Raw genomic sequence first — 16,896 nt, forward strand, 5'->3', positions numbered from 1 at the left:
GAGAAAATATTAAATTTTGTTTTAAACTGGGGAAAACATTTCAAATGATGAAAAAAGTTTATGGTGATTAGTGGCTATCCCGTAGTAATGTGCATGAGTAGTTTAAGCGATTCCAAGAGGTCGTGAGGACCTCTGTGACGATCAGAAGTCGGTCGTCTTCAGAAGTCAAAAATAAAGACAATGCTGATTTGTTTTTACGATTCCGAGCGTATTGTACACCGAGAGTTCTTCCCACCTGGCCAATCGATTAATGCTTTGTTTTACCTTGGTGTTATGAAGCGTCTTTTGTCACGCATTCGTCGTGCTCGACCACAATACCGTGAGGCAGGGTCCAGGCGCCTGTTGCACGATAATGCGCCGTGTCATCAGTCGACGCTTGTCACTGATTTTTTGACAAAAAACTCCATATTAAACATTAATCACTCACCCTACTCATCTGATCTGGCACCCTGTGATTTTTACCTATTTGGAAAACTTCAGTTGCCCCTGAAAGGACACTGGTTTCAGGACATTTCAGCTATCCAAAAGGCGACGACCGATATTCTCAAGAGCATTCCGATAAATGACCTTCAATTAGCATTTTAAATGCTAATTGACCGGGCTAAACGCTGTATCGAAGCACAAGGAAACTACTTTGAATGAAAAAATATAACTTTTGAAAAATATTAATATTTTTTAGTTTTTTTTTTAACAGTCCTGTTTCTTTTGCGACAGACCTTGTATTAAACAAAATTGATATAAGACACATCGAAGTGTTGAGACTGGCTAGCGTAACCTACGATTATAGAGTTTCTGCAAATTGTGCTCACTTCATTAAAAAGTTCACAACAGTATTACTATTATTTAATATTATATGGGTATATTTAATCCCAAAGTGTTTCTGCAGTTTTTATGGTCACCGATGAAACATGGTAACACCAAAGTTCAAAGAATAATGGACTTCATTCCGCAAAGGCGATGCATTTCCTATCACTTTTGTTTGGGTAACACAAGATGTAATCTACATCTGACTACCTAGCGTTCACAGATCTTAGCTATGTAGAATTATTAGGTCGTTTCGATGTCTAATTGCGGGAAAATTGCACCATTTAGTGAGTAAGAATTGCCCTTCGATCATGAGCACACACTGGTTCACACCTATGTCGTCGTCACGGTTCTGCACCACCCATCGTATTTCGAAAATTTGACAGCCGCACAAGGAAAGTCACATACCGGCCAGAAATTTAAGTCAAATAACAAGGTTTATTGCTGCCAAAGAAGCTTTCAAAACTTCAGCAAACATATTTCGGGTTCATCCAATAGCTCAGTTTTGTTGAAAAATTTTCAAGGTAATCGTTCTAAGTAAGAGCGCCTTATTCTAAAAAAACGCTTATCTAACCGGTACAAAATGTAATTATACTCTGAACAGGCTATATACGGTTTGTCAAGACGATTTAGTAAAGCCCATCTGTAGCGATGTTTTGCACACGTTACTTTTTCCTACGCAAGCTATTCACACTTTAGCATATATGGTACAAATCCATCGGGTCAAATATAAAATATGTACACATGCAGCTGTAAAGGGTATTATAGCTTCAGTACATCCGAAATTAATATTTTCTCTGGTTTTAGGATAATTTAGTCCAAGTTCATCTGAAGAAGTTTACCCAATGGATATCTTCTAGATTTCGGTTATAGGGAAACGGAACCATTGGTTTTCGGAAAAGGTAAAAGAATAGCTGGTACGCCGAGGAGTGCCGCGTCGCAGTGAACAGAAACAGACTGCCTACCTTGCAACGTTAAAATTGACCCAACACGTGCGGGATGCGATAAATACGGAGGGTTGAAGAGGGAAGCGAGACTCATTTGCAGACAAACCAAGAGAGAGAGGCCAAATTGCGGAAGTATGAAAGGCTTGACAGCCCCTGTCAGCCGGTAATGCTCGAAAATTCTACGAAAAGATGCGACGACTAATAGAAGGTTTCAAGACCGGAGCGTACTGATGTAGAACTCCCAGAGGTGATCTAGTGACTGATGCATACTGAATGGTAGCGAAAGTATACACCAGGAGATGGTGAACATGATTCCCCAATTGATTACAATGGAGAATTCGAATGACAATTATCCTTCTGAAGAAAAACAAAAAGTCGGGGGCCGATAGATTGCCAGTCCGAACTTTTCAAATACGACCGCAAAGAACGGATAAGGAGCATGCATCAGCTTTTTTGTAGATTATAGTCGGTCGAAAAAAAGCGATTGGAATTTAAGTATGCTTTGCCCAATCCACAACAAGGGAGACTTCACAATCTGTACCAAGTAGCGTTTGACAAGCCTCGTCAACGTCACATATAAGGTGCTATCGAGCGTATTGTGTGAAAGATTAAAGCCCACCGTCAACAAACTGAATCTTCTACGTAGATAATTTCGTCTACCTTGGAACCAGCATCAACACCAACAAATCGATCAGCCTTGAAATCCAACGGAGAATTATTCTTGCCAACAGGTGCTACTTTGGTCTGAGTAGGCAATTAAAAAGTAAAGTCCTCTCCCGACGAACAAAGACCAAATTCTACAAGTCACTCATCATCCCGGTTCTGCTATATGAAGCAGAGACATGGACGATGACAACATCGGCGACAATGAGTCGGCGTTACGAGGTTTCGAGAGAAAGGTTCTGTGGAAGATTTATGGTCCGAATACCACAGTCGATGGAACGATGAGGTGTACGAGATGTACGAGGACATCGACATAGTTCAGCGAATTAAGAGACAGAGTCTACGCTGGCTAGGTCATGCCATTCGAATGGATGAAAACACTACAGCTCTGAGAGTATTCGACGCAATACCCGCCAGGGTATTTGGCTAAAGTACATCATGCTTTCATAATGTTGCAACTACGACAACGTAGTAGCCACGAAATTCTCTCTTAAGTTCATATTATGTACTTTAAAATCACAAATAATACTTAAGAAAATTTTTTTGAAAATTTATGAGGTTTTCTGTTTACAATATTTGTTTAACTATAAAATTGACTGCTGACAGTTGACAATTGCAGTGCTGCATTAGCAATTCCTGAACGGTAAATTTTGAAAAAACAACAAATTATATAGATGCTGTGAGTGTCGCCATACTAACTTGGATATGCTATTGGTACATCTATAAATATATATGTATGCTCTCATCGAAAGAGATTTATAGCCACTTCTTATCTGCTGACATCAAACTGAACTTAAAAGCGACCGCTTATGGTAATGAGTATGTATATGTGAGCGTATATCTATATGTACATATCTTCATTAGCAATTTCGTGGTCAACATTTTCTACTCCAAATCTGGCGAGTATTTAAATTTTGTCTTGTGCCGAGTGGCAGCCGAAGCACGTTCATTATGCGGAGCGCGAATTCAATAATAATAATGACAGTGCGCATTGCTCAGCGCTGATTTATGGTATGTACCTATGTATGTATGTATATGCACACCTGTTGGTTTGTTTGGCTTAAGGCTGATTGGAAGTTCATGCTAGATTTTACTATAAAGTAAGTTGAATAAAAGAAATCAAAAATTCTATTAATAATGGTGTACTGAAGCAGGAAAACTTGTCTCAAACGGGTAACAACAGACTAAGCTTCGAACAGATGGCAGCTTGCCGAGCTCGATCGCGTGATAAGCACGAAATCTTAAGCGCAACATAACTATAAGCGATCGTTCCAAATTAACGAGAGAAGAATTTAAACAAAAAGTATATACTTAGAAGGAAGAGATGAAAACAAGAAGAAGAATGCTTCTAAATATATGTTAACTCTTTTTTTAAATTCTTTTTTTGTCAATTTGGTTAATAAATATTCAAATCATTCATAATGGGGACAATGCAAAGGTCGGTAGGTGCTGGAGAGTATGTGGGGTAGCTATTAATAATGAGCGAGAGTGTGAGAGAAAAAGAGAGAGAGAGAGAGATAAATATGAATAGAGTCAACTTTTTGGACTAGCTGAATGGGTCAAGTGAGTATACAACCTAGACAATTTCGAACCGATGCTTGCTCAGCTTCACCTTGCTGGCTCTTGTGTTTGTAATTAATGTTACGAGTCAACGATCTTCGCTTACCAACGTGAAGCGTTTGTTATGGCTATAAAAACTCATCATTTTCGATTTGTTTGCATTAATTATAATTTTTGCGCTTTTTTGGCTACGTATGAGTAGTGTTTACATACACACACATGCATATCAGACTGGCTGGGAAAACATTAATATACCCATCCAATAATTTTGAGGTAAGCACTGTCGAATTTTTGGCGCGCAGAGAAGAATCTTCCCTATTTCTGAAGGTAACGATTAAACGTTAAATATATTTTCTTAAATATATAAAAGTTGTAGTTATGTGAACATAGAAGTCGATACTAATTAATTCTTTTCGAGCTATGAGACTTTAAGTAGATGGATAACCTATTTAGTACGTCGTTATCAGCTAATTTTTTCTGAAAATTTTATAGATTGATGGGTGAATCTGATAGTTATGCAATAATAGAATAAGTTTTTCAAAATATAAATTGCCTTCACAGGCCTTTGGGTTTCTATTACGTCCCCTAAATAATTACATTTTGTTTTAGCTTACGCGGTTATAGTCGAGTTTAGAACACTGCACCAGTCGTGCCTTTTTGCTATTTGGCGCCAATTGGAGATTCCAAATGTAGTCAGGTCCGTCTCCACCTGGTCTTTCCAACGGAGTGAAGGCCTTCCTCTTCCCCTGCTTCCCACGGCGGGTATTGCGTCGAATACTCTCAGACCTGAAGTGTTTTCATCGACTCGTATGACATGACCTAGTCAGCGTAGACTCTGTCTCTTAATTCGCTGAACTATGTCAATGTCTTCGTATATCTCGTACAGCTCATCGTTTCATCGACTGCGGTGTTCGACGTTGCCAATGCGCAATGGACCGTAAATCTTTCGCAGAATCTTTCTCTCAAAATTTCGTAACGCCGACTCACCAGATGTTGTCATCGTCCATGCCTCTGCCGCATATAGCAGGACGGGGATGATGAGTGACTTGTAGAGTTTGGTCTTTATTCGTCAAGAAAAGACTTTACTTCTCAATTGCCTACTCATTCCGAAGTAGCGCCCGTTGGCAAGAGTTATTCTGGGTTGAATTTCGACGTTGTTGTTGGTGTTAAAGCTGGTTCCAAGATAGACGAAATTACATACGACTTCGAAGTTATTATCGTTAACAGTAACGTGAGCGTAGGATGGAGTGTCATATGTTGAGGAGGATTGAGTCATGTGTAGAAGTTCACGCAAGTGAGGAAAGTTCTTTGAACGCCATCACTTGGGAATGCTCAGAAATGATTATTTTACAAATGGCTCAAAGAGCTCACGACTTACGGTCTTAGCTAAAGTGAGAAAGGGAACATCCCACCCCAGGTTAGTGCGCTGGGTTTGGGACTCACCACGTAAAAAACACCCCCAATCAAAGAAAGAAAACACCCTCTGATGAGAGACCCCTCTTTCCAGTTTGAACCGATTTGTGGTAAATATGGCCTTTCAATGAAATATCTCAAAGATGTTAGATTCGATGTATCTAAGATCACCCATTAATGTCATTGAAGGTCATGCCAACAATAAATTTTGGTGATAAGTTGGCAGTTAGACAGGTAAGTCTGGTTGTTATACGATAATAGTGTTTAAAGCTTTAATTCATTTTAGCTGGTATTTGAGCCCATGTTTATCCTAGACATTCGTTCGAGATATTGACCCTTAGCAACATTCGGCATTTAACTGATCAATTGGAAATCCGTAAAAAGAGTTTGTTTGTGTATACATATATTTAAGAACTCAACCGAAAAACCGAAAAAAGTTCGATTAACTTCAATATCCATATATCTTCTGTGACCTCACTGATGATAGCTTCTATTGCATCTCATACCGTGGGGACGCCAGATGTTTGAAGCATTGCCTATCAATGCCAGGTAAGTGCACTAGAGATGCTCCATTGTTGCCCTAGTGCCTCCATCGCGCTGTGACCTTCCTTACCAAGCTGCTACTCAGAAAATGCATGGGCTTATCAATGTCGGTCACGTTCCAGATGACAGCTGTACACCATTTCTGACAATCTCGATTATTATCTCGTTACCCTCGCTGCCTTTGTGGCCTGCTACCTGCTGTCCCAGAAACTTTTGACCTATGTATATACGAATTGCCGTGGCTATCTCGACGACTTTCCCAATAGCAAACACCTCTGCTTGAAATATATTGCTGCGTAAATGGACAGCATATTCCCCCACTAACTCCATCCCCATTTATGGACGATACAGCTCCCATACCTTCGCTAAATGACGCCTACTGACATCGCCATGATTCACACTGTGCCTAGTTAATACACGCGCGGAAGATTCAGCTAAAAGGAATTTATGCCGAGAGGGAAGCTGTTTATATCACTAACACTCTGAAGTTTAAAATCTTACACTGGCTTTATTATGCAGTCCTTGTGGGCGAGCCAGTAGTAACAACTGATCTTAGTAGAATAAGATTGAGTCATTTCCAGCCTGGAGAAAGTCAATCGATTTCCAGTGTATCCCAGATTGGAATGCAACTTTTCCAAACTGGGAGGATAGCACATAAGGTGTAAAGGTGAAAATATAAAAAAAATTTAGAAAATCTTTTTTTGTCTCATTGATTTCTCAATCAGCAAGCAATATCCACCGCCTGAGTGTTTTTTTATGAAGAGTTTATATTATAGTAACAAGGTTTACAAATCGTTCAACTTTATTATAAAAATTCATGTTCTGCAGAAAATGTATTTCGGTGATAAGTTGGTATTTAGACAGGTCAACATAATCGGCCTACTTAGCGTACTATTCGCAACTTCATCGCCCATCTTGAGACCCAGCATTCATTATTGGATAATATTCGACCGAACAGACCACATCCAAGACGCAGTGAATAAAATATAGAAGCCGTAGCTAAGAGTGTACACGAAGACCATAGAGTCGATTCGGCGCTATTCGCAGCAACTCGGACTGACGCATAGAATGGCTTGTCACATTTTATGTCGAGATCTTAACTTGAAAGCATATAAAATACAACTTCTTCTAGAACTGAAGTCGCTCGACATTCCCAAACGACATTGCTTCACTCTATGGACTCACGTTCCAAGAAGATCCGACGTTGTCGAGCCAAATTTTGTTCAGTAATGAGGCCCATTTCTGGCTCAATGAGTATGTGAACAAGCAAAATTACCACAACTGGGAGAAGTAAAAACCTGAAGAGATTCAAGAGCTCCCATCTCATCCAGAAAAAAACAAAGATTAGGCGTCGTTTGTGGGTCGGTGGAATCATTGGTTCATATTTCTTCAAAAATGAAGCCGGTGAGAACATAACCGTTAATGACGACCATAATAATCGACTATCTGATGCCCGGAATTGAAGCTCGTGATCTCGGCAACATTTGATTTCAACAAGGCGGTGCCACTTCCCACACATCGCATTAATCAATGGATTTATTGAGAGAACACTTCGGTGAGTATATAATTTCAAGTTTGGGACGGTCGATTGGCAACCAAGATCGTTTGATTTTTTTCTGTAGAGCAAAACTTCACGCGTGACATTCGTCAGTAAGCAGTCGAAATGTTCGAACGAGTCATGGAAAATTGGACTCAACGGTTGGGCCTTCTGATTCGTAGCCGTGGCCAACATTTGAAAGAAATAATCTTTAAAGAATAAATGCCAAAGAATGTTCTATCGAATGATAATTAACATTGCCCATTAAATTTGAAGTTTCTGTGGATTTTCTTTAAAAAAGTAGGCACCATCTAAATGGATCTCCCATGTAAATCATCAGCGGATCAGCTGAGTAGATTTAGTAATCTACATTTGTCAGTATATACGCAAGCTAGTCCCTCAGTTTCTGAGATATCGATATGAAATTTTGCACGTGTTCATTTCTGCCTGAGAAGCTGCTTATTTGTCGGAATTATCGATATCGGGCCACTGTAAGATATACTAGCTGCCTTACAAACTGGCTCATCAAAATAAAGTCCTTGTATGGCAAACTTTTTTATTTGACAAGATATCTTGTCACGAAATCTGACATGCATTACTGTCTAAGGTAAACTCAGATCGGACCGTTGTAGCTTATAAATGTCATACAAACTGATCCTCTCAGAATCAAGATAGAAATATTTTTTCCAAACTATTCGAATTTAACGTTTCTTCTTGTTTTTTCGTATTCAAATATTCGAATGACGGTCAATAGATTTCAGATTTCAAAATTATATGTTTATGTATATGTAAGCATATACCATAAATGAAGTAAAAGCCTAAGAAAATGTAATGAAAAGTTGAAAAGTTCCAAACCTGCGAGAACCAGTTTTTTCAATATGCCACAAGACATACCAGCATAACCACAGTACATATGTTTGTATAAATAAATACGTACATACATATATTTAATTGCACATGTATTGCCTCAAGACCTGCAAGATCGCCACACCACCGTAACCAGTCAAGAAAACTTCAACTTCGACTATGAAAATTGCTTTTGGCACAAAAGAGAATAACTCCAAAATAATCAAAAAAAAAATCAGAAAAAACTTAAAAACATAGCTAACAGCGTAACAAACAGTCATTTGAGCATTTGAGCAGCAAAAGGCTGTCGTTAAGTAGCAGCAGCAAACACACATACATAGCTATGTTTGTATGTATGGTATACAGCATAACAATAATAACAAACCTTGAGGCCACTTTGAGTAATAGAAAAATCAACGAAAAAGAAAATCTTGTATAAGCAACACATACATATGTACATATGTATATAGTGTGTATGTGTGTTGGTGTATGCAACTGTGTTTGGGCCTTTCGTTGCGCTAGAGATCAGCGGTGAGGGACTGCTGCAAGTTACTCGTAATAAATCTTTTACTGCCGCATAAAGCTCAGCCGAAAAGTATTTAAGCCGCGCTGCGACAGGCAAACTGCGCATGTGTAGATATTCAGGTACAAAGCTAAATTTCAACATGTGTATGTGTGTGTGGCTATTGGATTGATTTGATAAATGTGTCTAAAGACAAAGGTAATCAAAATGAAAGAGTGTGAAAAAAATCAGTTATAAAAGCGTGATTCAAAATATAAACACATACAGACATGCTTACAGAAATACACATATACATGCACACACATATAATATATAAGTACATACCAAGCTGGCTGTATGTACAATAGCGAAGTATAGTTATAAATTTGGTTATAAATACATATATGTGCACCTTTATTATAGCATTTTGAAATTCGCTTTAGCTATCGATACTACAAGTAATTGTATTGAAAAGAGTCACTGTACAAATATGCATTTATGTATTTCTCTAAATACATATGTATGTTTGTATATAAATATGACTTAGACGAAGCTAATAGCATATTCCTTTGTGGCAATCCAACTTCAAAGGTACTTCATAAATACTAACGGTAAATTTTGCAGTTAATTATAACCTTCCACAGTTCAATACAAATTTTCTAAGAGAAAGTAGTAGTTGTTGTTGGTAGGAATTTGGTTAGCTGTGTGAAAAAGCGCATATGCTTGCAGTGTGTTTGGTAAAAGTAGCGGCGACTGAATTAAATTCAAAGGAAACTAATAATTTTCCTTCAAACATATAATCTACAGCTAAGAAGTACATGAAAAATGCATATTTTTAAACGGAGAAGTATGTTGTCGAATATTTGTGGCAAATATTTTAAAACTATTGAACAAAATCACCACTTTGTTCAAGTTCCCACAAGCAAGTACTTGATTTTTAAAAGTATTGACTTACTTTTTCCAAGGTATCATATATAATGAGTGATATACTACTGTGAGCAAAAAATAGTAAGACTTTGTTCATTAATATAAAATTCTTAATTTATTCTTCCTTTCACCTTTGTCACAATATTTGACCGATTGATCGTATATTTCCACGTCGTAAGCATAAATAGAAGACTCATCGCCAGTAATAATGATTTTCATGGCATGGTAGTTGGAGAACAATCGTGCTTCCACCTTTCTTAGACCCAAATGGTTTTCACTGATCTTTCCGATATTCCAACAATGTCCGTAAGATCCCTGACTGTTATTCGTTAACAATTTCTTTATTTCATTGGCGGGATGATCATCGGTTGAAGTGGATGGCCGTCCTGAATTTATATAATAGGGTGTTTTTTTTTTTTAACTATTCATTTTTTTCACTCCCATCATGAAATTTTCTTGGAAATACCCTACAAAAAATTCCCTGACAATTTTAGCCCTTAATATTAACATTAAGGAATGGACCAAGGTATGTAAAAATTGTCCATTGAAAATACACGACAATCGTGATTTTTTATCTTTAGATTTCTATAGCTCAGAGGTATTTTATGGCATCGCTTTGACTTTAGACACATATTCCTCAGAATTGAACACTCTACAAAAGTGCCCATTGCGACAAAGTCGAAACTCACACCGGCGAGGTAGTACGGGGCTCTAAACCTGATTTTTCCACGAAATTCACATTTTTTGTATATATCTCGTTAATGACAAGAAAGAAAAAAATGAATAGTTAAAAAAAAACAAAAACAAGTACAAAAAAAAATATATATATATATATTATATAACTTGATATCTGTCTCCATTAGTTCTAGGTGATACAAAAAGCCGTTACGTGAAAAGGCTTTTAATATGTAATCTGTGGCAACTTAATGCGAGAGTGTAAAAATAGGATGCCATTTCGATTCAAAAACGTCGAATAGTTTCTGTGTGATATGTGATATTTTGATATAACGGGTGATCCAAGTAGATGAACTTTTTTCAATAGCTTTTTCTTGACAGATGACGCAAGAATCGTGTCAAGCTGTCATGTTATTTTTAATTAAGTATTGTTTGGCATTTCATCATGGAAAGAGCTTGTGTAAGAACTGAGGCGACTCAACCTTCCCAAGCGGCATCATTTCGCTCTTGAAAAGTTCCAAGAAGGTCCAACGTTTTCGCACTAAATTTTGTTTAGCAATAAGGCCCATTGCTGGCTCAATGGGTATGTAAACAAGCAAAATTCCCTTCTTAGGGACAATGAGCAACCTAAAGAGATTTAATAGCTGCCATTTTATCCAGAAAAAACAACGATTTGGTGTGGTTTATGAGCCGGTGGAGTCATCGGGTTATATTTCTTCAAAAATGATACCGGTGAGAACGTAACCGTCAATGGCGACCGTTATCGCATATGATAACCGACTATTTGATACCTGAATTTGGAGCTACTGCTCTCTTCGACAAGATAGCGCTACTTCCTTCACATCGCATCAATCGATGTATTTATTGAGATAATACTTCGGTGAGCAGATAGTTTTAAGATTTTGGGCCGGTCGATTGGCCACCAAGATCATGTGATATCATACCGTTAGACATTTTCCGGTTCGATTCACGCCTTGGATCCAAACATCACGCGTGTCATTCGCCAGTTACGAGTCGAAATTCTCGAACGCGTCATCGAAACTTGGACTCAATGAATGAAACATCTGAGACGCAGCCGCGGCCAACATTTGAAAGAGATAATATTCGAAAAAAAAGCCAAAGAATGTTCCTTAAAATATTTAATTTGAACTTGCTGTGTTTTTTCTTTAAAAGAGTAGGGAAGCTCAAAAATGGATTACCTTTTCAATGTTGTGTTTGATAAGTATCTATTTTGGTTTACTTTTTCAAATTGCTTAAACAATATTAATTTCACGGTTTAACGGAATTTAACAGTTGACTTTTAATTTCCATCTTTAATGGCTCTCCTTTCTTGCAAGAGAAGTAATAATTACTTATCCGAACGTAAGGAAACACAATAATTTATGTATTGAAAATATATTCTAATTTTTTATTTTCTAATTATTTATACATTTGATAACTAATATACACTAAACAATATGAAAACCTTTAATACAGGGTGCTTCAAGTAAAAACTGCTTACATCAAAATACAGATAGATTGTATCTATGCAAAAACTGTCTAGTAATGAACGAACTCTCTTGAGAGATGGAACAAAACTCGTGAGTCCCAAGGATTTTTTGCAAAATAATGGTGCACTCCGGTGTTTTAAAATGTACTACAGTCAATTATGTGACCAAGTGCGTTGTTAACTGAAACTGAAATTTAGATCTTTCTTGAAAAGATCATCATTGTTGGTGGTTCTAAAATGTCGAATAACTAAATAATAATTAAAAGATAATTCTATGTGGAGTAAATCTCATAGTGCATCTAATTCCATACTAAAAGTGGCCAAAACCATTTTTTCTATTTTTATGGAGGAGGTTAAATGTAAACAAGATTGTATTATATATTACTAGCGAAAATCTTAGAATTTTATAGAGAAAAAAATACAAAACTCCAATATTGAAGTCGTGATTAATCAAACTTTAAATAACTTTTAGAGACCCGTAATACAACTGGTATAACATTTTGAATGTTGAAAAATTTCTTGCTTACCTAATGAAATCATTTAAAGTCATAAAACTGATTACGGAGTCCAAAATAGTTTTGGACCAGCGGATTTTCCTTACAAACTCAAAAGTCGTCTTTAAATGACAGTTGCATTGTTTTGAAAAGATTCTTCAGAGATTATTTTGCCTGCTAAAGGGCAAGTACGTATTTTTAAAGATAATTTAATTAAAATATGAAATATATTTAAATTCAAACATCTTGTCCTTTAAGAGCTATTTCATATTATTTAGCTTGATATATACCGAACTGTTCTGCTTATTAAGACCGAAAGCCTTTTAGGTCTAAGTAGAACACCTGCTCTTGTTCCATTTTCTCCAATCTTCCCAACCAAATAATACAATTATCTAATAAGTTGCCTTCCTTGTAGTTACGCTTAAGAATACGTTCCTAAAAAAACTCCATGGTGTAGCCAAACTGAACTTTGGCAGCTCTTCTCTGTCCATATACCGGAGAGGGAGTTGTGGGTGGGAAAAACATTAAGGTAGCAGTAGATTTACTGCCCCGGAGCGCAGCCTCCTTTACTCCACTCAGCAGGGCGGCGATACTAGTCTTGAAAACATTAACAGTGCGTTCGGGGTTGTTCAAAAATGCCTAACCTCGTTATCAATAGCATCGACTCTCTTTGTTATAAGAGCGGTAGGTATGGGAGTCAGGCCAAAGCGGAATCGCAGGCAATTGTAAAGTTGATGAGCTAGCAAGGAAAGGCAACCTTAAATCGCTATCATTAGAATGGAAGCTAGTCGATGCTGCCATATCCTATTGTGTTCCATTACTACATAGCTGAGCTTCGCTAGCGCTGGGTCACCATTGGTACATGCGTTGTCGTAAGACTAACCTCTCCCTAGTTGAGAGGGTTTTAACAGGCCATTGCCCTATTGCCCATTGTATGCTGTATTGCTGGGAATCTTACCAGATGCCATCTGCAGAAGCTGTTTGGAGGAGGAAAGCAACTCAACTCTTCATTCTTGAATGATTCTGGTAAGTCCGAATAAAATTGTTTATGTGACCTGTGCTACAAATGTTTTGTATGTTTGTCGACAAAACGTATTCGTGATCAATCGGTAAAACTTGTTGAGGCATTGTCGGGCTGCCAGTGATAGTCGCTAATGAAAAATATAAAATTGTGAAACAAATACCTTATTAAAGTGAGTGCTTTACCCCCAAATAACTACCACCAAAATATACAAAGTAATTATATCCTGAATTGGTTATATGAAGTTTGCCACGAAGCTTGTAGATAAGGGAATAAATGGTCAGTGCCATGTCCGCCTGTTTGTCTATCTGTATATATAGTACGTGAACTGGCTTCACTTATTGAGGTGTTGTTCTGAAATTTGTCGCAGTTTCTTTTCATCCCAAAAGTCCGTTCATTTGTTGGAACTGCCGTTCATCATTGGAATCAGATCACCATAGGGTTAGCTGTCACACAAAGTGATAGCTATAAATCATTCCTGGTATGGAAAACTTTTTTTATTTGACTAGATATGAGATCGATTTTCCTTGGTCTGACAAATATATATATGTATATATCGCGCTCCTAAAATTAAATCCGTATACTTTTTAGTTCGCCCTAAACTTCAAAAGACGCGTGTATAAATTTGACAGCTGTCAAATTAATAGTTTGTGAATTATATCATTTTGCGCGAAGTAACTTTTGTTGTTTTTGTAAAAAAAAATGTATAAAATATAGGTTTAGACATGGTGAAATGAGCACCAAAGACAATAAACGCTGTGGACACTCAAAGGTGGTTTTCACCGACGAAAACATCAAAAAATTCCCCACAATAATTTTGGATGACCATAAAGAGAAGTTGTTCGAGATATTAAGCAACATATCATTCCCGAATATTTGGGTATGAGAAAGCTCTGTGCAAAGTAGGTGCCACGCGAGCTCACTATTGACCAAAACCAACGACGATTAATGATTCGGAGCAGTGTTTGGATATGTTCGAGCGTAATAAACCCGAGTGTGTGCGTTGATATACATATGTATAACAACGGATAAAACTTGACCCCATCAGTAAAGTCCGAAGTCCAATTGATAGTCATCCGAGTGGACTACACACCATGAACCCGCTCTAAAGCGTGGAAAAACGCAACAGTCGGTTGGCAAGGTTTTGACGTCTGTATTTTGGGATGCCCTTGGAATCATTTTTATTGACTACCTTGAAAAAGTAAGGACTATCAACAACGACTATTACTTAGCGTTATTTGACCATTTGAAGGACGAAATCGCCGAAAGCGGGCTGCATTTGAGGAAAAGGAAAGTTCTGTTTCACTAAGATAATGCACCGTGTAACAAGTCAGTGAAAACGATAGCAAAAATTTTTTAATTGGGCTTAGAATTGCATCCGTATCCATCGTTTTCTCCAGATCTGGCTCGCAGCTAATGTAAATGAAGAAGTGATCGAAATTGAGGCCTATTTTAAAGCTAACAAAAAATCGTCCTACAAAAGTGGTATCCAAAGGTTGAAGAAACGCTATAATCAGTGTATCACCTTTAAAGGAAACTATTTTCAATAAAAAAAACGAATTTTGCCCAAATAATGTGTTTTACTATCGCAGGCCGAGAACTTCTCAATTGACCTGTTATCCGCGCAACATTTAGCATGAATTTTTGTACAAGATAACATTACTGCCAGCGGACATATTGTTCAAATCGTGCCGCTATAGCATATAGCTGTCATACAAACTGATCGTATAAAATGAATAAGAAGGTTTCTATACTAGCTTTTTTTTCTTTTTCTTACTAAGTAAACTTAATTCGACTTGCAGGTGGTCTATGTCAAACATTATACATTTTACAGCTTTAGCAGCCTAAGTTATTGCTTTATTTCTTTTTCATAAGCGAACTCACCTTGCAACTTTTTCTCGGTCTCCCAAAACTTCTGCAATTCGGTGAAATATTTATCCAGAATGAAAACTTTTGACAGGCCTAATGTGGCCATCGTTGATTAACATTTGTCTTCGATACACCAAAATCTTGTATGAACGTTGTGAATGTATAGAAATACAAAAGCCACTAACACACGTGCACACATATGTGTGGGTAAAGGTGCAACACACGCGAAACGCGGCTAAAATAAACTGGAAAGCGGGAATCAGGTTGTTAATTTTTGTATTTTTTATTGATTTTTTTTGTTTTCTGATTTGAGCCTTTGTTGCAATTTAAAGGCTGAGAAGATAGTGCAAAAATTCACTATCTGTGTGTGTGTGTGTGTGTATGTAAGATATGTAGCAAGCACAGCAACTTCGTGGTGGCGCCTTCAAATTGGGCAGCAGTCGTACGGAAACGTATGGAATGGCGGAATCGAAATGGAATTCGAAAATATTCACCACAAAGCAAAGCAAAGGGCAACTACAATAAAGCATTACTGTGCTGCCACAGCATTGTGTTGCAAGTGTGTGCAAGCGGGCGCATAAGCGAGTAAAGTAAATATGTAGAAATGGGAATGGCAGAACGCGCGCTGTGCTTAGCTAACTTCACGCGAGACGCGATGCGACGCGGCAGCAAATTCAAATGTTGCGGATAACACCGAAATGTGGCACATTGACGTTGCACAGAACAGGTTTATGCAGAGTACGCTGTGTGCGTGTGTACAAGTGAGTGTAAAATTGGCGGCGCGGCAGTTATTCAACGGGTTTTATGGTGGCGTGCGAGTGACGCGCGGGTGGCGGCGCGGCAGCTGCCCAAAACTGTATCTATTACTTGCAACGCCGCTGAAATGGCAGCAATGCTGCAGAGGCTTGTGTAGTTGTTGGGTTTTATTGTTGTTTTGAATATTTTTTGTTGTTGTATTTTTTATTTTACTTGTTGTTGTTTATTTTCTGTTGTTTTTTGTTTTAATTGTTGCGTTCTATTGTTGTTTTGAACTTTATTCGTTGTTGTTGTTATTTTTATATTTTGTTGTTCTTGTCATTTTTTTATTTTTTTGTTGTTATTCTTTCTTATTTATTATGTTGTTGCTGTGTTTTGATACAGCTTTTTAGTTGCTGTTTTATACCTTTTATTTACCGTTATTGCTTTTCATATATTTTTGATTTCATTTGTTGTGTTGTTAATTTTTTTTCGTTTATTCTGTTGTTGTGCTTCGTTTTTGTGACTTTCTGCTTCAGCTTGCATTTAGTTGTTGTTTTATACTTTTTCTTTGTTATTGTTGTTTTTATATTTTCGTTGTGATTTTCTTTAATTATATTGTTTTATATTTTTTATTTGATGTTATTTTATATTTTTTTATTATTATTATTTTATTTTCACTTGTTGTTGTTATTTTTGTTGTGTCTCTAACTTTTAGCTCCAGCTTCTTAACATGACGCAGGAATTTTAAGATTTGCCGCTGCTTACATTTTATTTGTTGTTGTTGTGTTTTTTACATTTTTTATATTTGTTGTTGTTATTTTGGTTGTTTTTCTGACTCCCTGCTCCAACTTCTTAACGCGTCTCGCAG

General features: G+C 37.3%; 1 protein-coding gene across 1 annotated transcript in view; it reads right to left on the reverse strand.

Annotated features, from left to right (window-relative positions):
* Window positions 1-15,592, reverse strand: part of LOC120769582 (myosin-G heavy chain) — a 28,576-nt gene extending 12,984 nt beyond the window's left edge. The window contains exon 1 of the mRNA XM_040096641.1: window positions 15,306-15,592. Within this exon, the coding sequence (XP_039952575.1) occupies window positions 15,306-15,396 (91 nt within the window). The 5' untranslated portion in view covers window positions 15,397-15,592. The remainder of the gene's footprint in view (window positions 1-15,305) is intronic.
* Window positions 15,593-16,896: the final 1,304 nt, after the last annotated feature.

Source organism: Bactrocera tryoni, chromosome 2, assembly GCF_016617805.1.
Source record: "Bactrocera tryoni isolate S06 chromosome 2, CSIRO_BtryS06_freeze2, whole genome shotgun sequence".
NCBI classification, from domain to species: domain Eukaryota; kingdom Metazoa; phylum Arthropoda; class Insecta; order Diptera; family Tephritidae; genus Bactrocera; species Bactrocera tryoni.